At 72.0% G+C, this 6,003-nt stretch overlaps 2 protein-coding genes across 2 annotated transcripts in view; one reads left to right on the top strand and one right to left on the bottom strand.

Annotated features, from left to right (window-relative positions):
- Positions 1-741: 741 nt before the first annotated feature.
- H696_05633 (hypothetical protein) lies at positions 742-3,707 on the top strand (the record flags this gene model as incomplete). Its single annotated transcript, XM_009499449.1, has 10 exons — positions 742-1,038; positions 1,167-1,235; positions 1,354-1,458; positions 1,596-1,694; positions 1,834-1,991; positions 2,160-2,381; positions 2,482-2,633; positions 2,799-2,877; positions 3,007-3,093; positions 3,248-3,707. The coding sequence occupies 10 exons, from the start codon at positions 742-744 to the stop codon at positions 3,705-3,707; spliced, it is 1,728 nt and encodes a 575-aa protein (XP_009497724.1).
- A 303-nt stretch (positions 3,708-4,010) lies between these two features.
- Positions 4,011-6,003, bottom strand: part of H696_05632 (hypothetical protein) — a gene marked incomplete at both ends in the record, with an annotated part of 3,037 nt that continues 1,044 nt past the window's right edge. The window contains 3 exons of the mRNA XM_009499448.1: positions 4,011-5,545; positions 5,635-5,709; positions 5,833-5,917. Coding sequence (XP_009497723.1) covers positions 4,011-5,545; positions 5,635-5,709; positions 5,833-5,917 — 1,695 coding nt within the window. The remainder of the gene's footprint in view (positions 5,546-5,634; positions 5,710-5,832; positions 5,918-6,003) is intronic.

Below are 6,003 nucleotides of genomic sequence, written 5' to 3'. Positions count from 1 at the left end.
GAGAGAGAGAGAGAGAGAGAGAGAGAGAGAGAGAGAGAGGACGCACCGGTCGCGGAAGGCCACCGTGGCTGCTGGGCCGAAGGTCAGGTCGCCAGGGCCAGCCGCCCCACCCAGACCGCAGGCGCCGGCCAGGCACTCGAGAAAGAGGGCCCGCTGCTCGGCCAGCGAGAGCTCGCGGCCCTCGTCGACTGGGGAGGGATCCGCCCCGGGCATTCCGAAGGAGGGGGCGAGGGGGAGGCAGGCAAGGACGGGAGGCGAGGCGACGAGGCACGCCGGATGTGGAGGGGGCGAGGGGAGGTGGCTCTGGAGGTGGGCGCGCACACGGGGCCCCCCACCGACAAACTGGCTCAAGTGCGGGGACGTGCGTGCGCGCAGCAGGCGCACACGACCGAGGCCGGCCCGGGCCCCGGCCCCGCCGCCGCCGCCGCCGCCGCCGCCGCCGCTCCCGGGGGCTGCTGCCCGGCCTGCGACCCCGCCGGTGCCGCGATCGCCAGGGCCTCCGTTGGCAGGTGTGGGCCGGCCGGCCGGCCGGCCGCCGCGGCAAGGGCGCGCGACCGATATGGGCCGGCGACGCGTGCGGGCCCAGGGCCCGGGCGTCAGGCGCATGCCGCATCCACACACACACACACACACACACACACACACACACACACACACCCTCCCGCCGCTCCTCCCCTCGCGCTCCCCTCCCCCTGCTCGCTCCCCCTCCCCCTCCTCCCGTCTCCTGCCCCCTCTTTCCCGATGAGCGGATACCCGCGGTCCCAAGGCGGCGGCGGCGGCGGCGGCGGCCCGCCCGGCGGCCCGGCGCACCCGCGATCCTCGTTCCACTTGCGCCCCGGGCCCGGGATGTCGCACGGCCCGCGCTTTCCCTCGCAGGACAGCGCCCCGAAGCTGCAGGGGACACACTTCAGCAAGGACATCCAGCTGGGCTACGAGCCGCCGCCGCCGGTGGCTCGCCCGGCGGCCGCCGGCGGCCGGTCCGAGAACTTCCAACGCCGGACCCTGGACTACAACAACTCCATGATCCGGTATCTGGAGGTGCGTGTGCTCGGGGGTGGCTCGCGCCCGGCGGAGGCGCCCTCGGCCCCCTGCGGCCGTCCGGGCCCGCTTCGCTCCGGCTCCCTGGGACTAACCTCGACACATGGCCCCGCGTGCATCGGCCACAGGACCGAATGGTGTGGAAGAAGCCCGGCCAGCGCCCGGCCGCGCACCCGGACTACCGCTTTGAGATCCACGTATGCCCCCCCCCCTGCATTTGTGCTCCGGCCCTGCCGGACATCATCGTCCGGTCGGTCAACTCACCGCTTTGCCCCTGCCCCGTGCCTGGGCGTCCCGTTCTCCTGCCCGGCGCAGACCATGCCCCCCATCGCCAAGCCCCAACACTCGGCGGACCTCCTGCTCTCGCGGTACATTTACGACGCCAAAAACCACGACAAGTACCATGTCACCTCGCTCTCGGTGCGCGCCGGCCTCGCACACCTGCCCCGGGCGTGGGCCCCCTGCCTCGCACCGGGCGCCCGCACACGCCCGCACACGCCCGCACACGCCCTCACACACCCATGACCGATCGTGCACACATGCATGGATGCATGTAGTTCCTCCCGGACGGCCGGCGCATGGTCACCGGCAATAGCCATGGGCAGTTGACTCTCTGGAGCTCGCTCACCTTCAACTTCGAGAACATTGTCCAGGCGGTGCGTCCCTGCGCGGTGGCCGCTTCATCTCCCCGCGCGCCCTGGTTTGCCGCCCGCCAGCTGGCCCTGGCCACACCTCGCTCTGACGTGCCCCTCCCCCCCCGTCCCCCCCCGTCCCGCCCCGCCCTTCTGGCCGTAGCCCGCCTTCAGCTCGCCGATCAAACGCCTGCGCTGGCATCCTGTCGAGGACACCATGATCGTCGGCATGAAGGGCTTCATCAAGTACTATGAGACCAACTTGAACTGCGTGCGCGAAATTGCCCCTGCGCACAATGACATGCTGGTGTGCGATGTCTCGTGCGTGCCGCCGTTTGCCCCGCTCGGCCGATCTTGCCTCGCCGTGTTTCCTGCCCCGGCGCTGCTCGCCCTGCCCGTGCTCATCCTCCCGCCCTCCCCCCCCCCCCACACACACACACACACGCGCGCGCGCGCGCGCCCGCACACACACGCGCGCCCGCACCACAGCTTCGCCCCCCGGGGCTCCAAGTTCGTCACATCCGGCGAAGACAAGCACATCGTCGTGTGGGACTATGCCCTCGGGCAGCCGGAGCTCACGCTCTCCGGGCATGTGGACAATGTGCTTGGCGTCGATTGGCATCCACATCGCGCGCTAATTGCCTCCGGCTCGCAGGACAACCAGATCAAGCTCTGGGACCCGCGCGACGGTCGCAGCGCCATCTCCTCTCTGTGCGTGGCCTGTCTCGCCGCCGCCGCCGCCGCTCCCGCCGCTGCCCCCGCCGCTGCCCCCGCCGCCCGGACTCGCTGACACTTACCGCCCACCGCCCAGTCACATTCACAAGGATGGAGTCACATCCATCGGATGGAACCCGATCAATGGGAATTGGCTGGCCTCCACCAGTCGCGACTCGACCGCCATCATCTACGACATCCGCGCCATGGATGTCCTGCAAACCTTCTCGCTGGCTGACCGCGTGTCCAGTGCGTTGGGCCTGTCCTCTGCTCGCCGCCCCTATGCCCGGGATCCCCATGCCGTGCTGCGGCTAACCCTGCGTGTCTCTCGCTCCCTGGCTGCCACCTCGCGACCCGGCCCGGCCCGGCCCGGCTCGTCCCGCACCGGCTCTCCCTGGCCCCCTCCGTACCCAGGCCTCGCGTGGCATCCCCTGCGCGAGGACATCCTGGCCACCGGTTGCATGAACGGCACCCTGGCCTTCTCACTGATTGGGTGCGTGCCCGTGCGCCTGCCGGCGCCCGGCCCCGGGGGCCTGCCACGCGAAACCCCCTGCTCTTGCCCTTCCGCCATTTCTGGGGCCCTGACACGCGGGGCGCACTTGCCCATGCACCTTCTTCGCAGCCTCGAGGAGCCGCACGTGCAGATTGTTCGGGCTCATGATCGCGATATTTCCACCCTCTCGTGGCACCCGCTGGGGCATATGCTTGCGTGCGTGCTCTGCCTCCTCCTCCTCTTCCGCCTCCTCCGCTTCCTCCGCCGCTGGCCCATGCGCCTGCTCTTTCCTTTGGCCTGGGGCCTGTTGCCCCGGGCCTGGCCCGGGCTGCTGTGCCTCCCTCCCTCTGACCCCCTCTTGGCGCGCCAGCTCCGGATCCAATGATTTCCTGTGCAAGTTTTGGTCGCTCTCGATCCCGGGCGACACGCGGCCCATGTCCGCCCGGCCGGTGTACCGCAGCGGCGCCAATGCCGAGGAGGCCGCCGCTCTGGCAGCCATTCGCTCGCAGACGGCCCAGGCCAATGCCGCGGCGGCGGCCATGTACGCTGGTGGTGGCGGCGGCCCCGGCGGGCATGCCGGCCCCGGGGCCGGCGGCCCTGGCGGGCACCAGGGCCAACGCTATGGCCCAGGCGGCGGCGGCGGCGGCTCACACCGCCCGTACGGCGGCCCGGGCGGCAACGCCGGTCCGGGTGGCGGCGGCTACCAGCCTGCCTTCCGGTTCCAGGCGCACGGTGCAGGCGCCGGACCGGGCGGTGCCGGTGCTGGGCCTGGCTTCGGCCCACCGGCGCCCTCCCACCAGCCGGCCGGGCATCATCGCTCTGGCATGTGAATGTACCCCTGTGTTGTCGTTTTCCTGTCCCTTTGCTGTCCCTTTGTTGTCTCTTCTTTTTCCCGTTCCCTGCCTGCCCCTCCTCTTGGACCATCCAACGTGCGCCCCTCCCCGTCGGAATACATCACACCAGAATGCACCCTTGGCATGCGGAGGAGAAGGGACCCGCGAGGCCCAGCGGAGAGAGAGAGAGAGAGGGGAGGGGGGAGGGAGGAAAACGGCAAGCGGAGGGAAACCTCGTATTGAACAAGTACACATGGGGGGAGGGGGGGGGGGGGGGACGAGGGGCCGGCGCCCCGGCGGCTACGTGGTCCCAGGAACCACCGGCGGCCCGAGGCTCCGGTCGCACTCGTCGATCACGCGCAAGTGGAAAACCCCATTGGCCCGCCAGTGGTCGACCACGGCCCGGACGGCGGAGTCCCAGGCGGCCGCGCGTCGCAGGGACCCGGTGGCCGCGTAGATCCGCCGGACCCGGGCGAAGGCGGCCACCGCCCGGACAGCCCGCGCCTCGAGGGCCGTGTGCAGGCGCCAGAAGAGCAGCGGCGCCGCCTCGCCGGTGGCCACCACGATGGACGCCATGTCGGACATGACGTGCAGCAGGGCCAGCCGGGTGTCGGTCGGGGTTTCGGCGATGCTGTCCTCCCCGGCGGCCGGGCGGCTGAGCAGCACCGGCAGGCCGTCCTCGGTGATGGCCGCCGTGACGGGGACCCCGGCCGCCGCGGCCCGGGCCACATCAACCCCCGGCAGGCCGTGGAAGCCGGCCGTGATGTGTGCCACCAGCAGCCGGGCCAGGGCGTCCGGCACCCGGTCGATGGAGTGCTCCTTGCTCCAGCGCAGCATGCGCTGGCCGTGGGTCAGCAGCGACAGCACCCATGCCGTGGACATGGCCACGAAGGCTGTGCTGGAGTCGGCCCGGCAAATGAGCGCATGCAGCTCGCTGACCAGGTCCTCGGGCAGCTCGCGTGCCAGCTGGGCCCCGGCGTCGGCCAGCTCCCGGTCATCGGCCGGCCGGGGGCCCGGCGGGCCGACAGGGCCCCCGGCCGCCGGCCTGGCCAGGGCACCGGGCCCGGCGTCCGGGCTGGCCAGCGCCACCACCGTCGTGGTCGCGGCCGTGGCCGTGGCCGTGGCCGCCGATGATGACCACCCCGCCGGCCGGGGCGGCGCATCATCGGCGGCGCCCGGGGTCACCGCCTCGGCCGAGGCTGACACAGCGGCCGACGACGGGGCACCGGTCGGGGAGGCCGCCGTGGCAGCCGCCGCCCCCGGGGCCAGCAGCCCCGACACAGGGTCTCCAGTGGCCGCGATGGCCGGGCTGCTGGCGGCCGCCTGCCGGGCCCGGGCCCGGGCCGCCTCCTCGCGGACCAGCGCCAAGAGGTCCGCCCGCGAGGGGGGGATCCACACCGGGCCGCTGCGGTTCAGGAGGAAGGGGAACTCCGGCCAGGAGTCCAGCTCCTCCAGGGAATCGGCCCGCGACAGGTGGAACAGCCGCCAGCGGTAGTACGCATGCTCCGGCGAGTGGAAGTCCTGCAGGAAGGCGTAGTCCGGGTTCCGCGCGAAAAAGTGGGCCATGAACGCCTCGAAGGGGTAGCCGCGCTCCAAAACCGCCGACACGGTCCGGTGGATGCGCTGCCGGGTGTCCGGGCATTCGGGAATCCGGACCGGCACCTCCCAAAGGACCTCCGGCGAGGGGGCCACCCCGCAACGGCCGACCGGGCCGCCGGCCTCGTGTGCCGACGCGTTGCAGGCATTCCGAGCCCCCTGCCGGGCCAGGGCCCGGGCCTCCTCGCTGCGGTCGGCCCGCAGGAGGCGTGCCCCGAAGAGCTGGGGCAGGTTGGGGTCTGGCGGGTGCATTGTCAGGGCACGTGAGAGAAGAAGGGCCAGCAGGGCGGGGAGGAGGCCGTCCGGAGGGGCGGCAAGCATGGCGCACCGTAGATCGGGTCGCCTGTCACGGCCACCGGCTTGGAGAGGTTCACACGCAAGGTGTGCCCATTGAATAGGGCGCCTGTGGGATGGCGAGCGGGCAGGGGTGGGAAAGGGCGGGGGGGAGGGGGGGGGGGGGATCAGACACCTGGACAAAGGCCCGGCATACGGGAGGAGGGGGCGAGGGTGAGGGGAGAGCCCGCACCGTTCATGTGAGACTGGGCCTTGTCGGCCGACCCGGTGTCCATGAAGCAGATGAAGGCCGTGCGATGTGGCTGCGAGCGCTCAAACTGCGCAAATGCACGCGGGAAGGGTTTGCGAGGATGCCGCAGGGGCGGGGCCGGTGAGAGGGTCGGAGGGCGAAGGGGCGGGGGGG

The sequence above is a fragment of the Fonticula alba genome (genome assembly GCF_000388065.1).
Source record: "Fonticula alba strain ATCC 38817 unplaced genomic scaffold supercont2.12, whole genome shotgun sequence".
Classification (NCBI taxonomy): Eukaryota; order Rotosphaerida; family Fonticulaceae; genus Fonticula; species Fonticula alba.
Note: the sequence above shows the minus strand (reverse complement) of the source record. Positions and strands in the feature narration are given on the sequence as shown.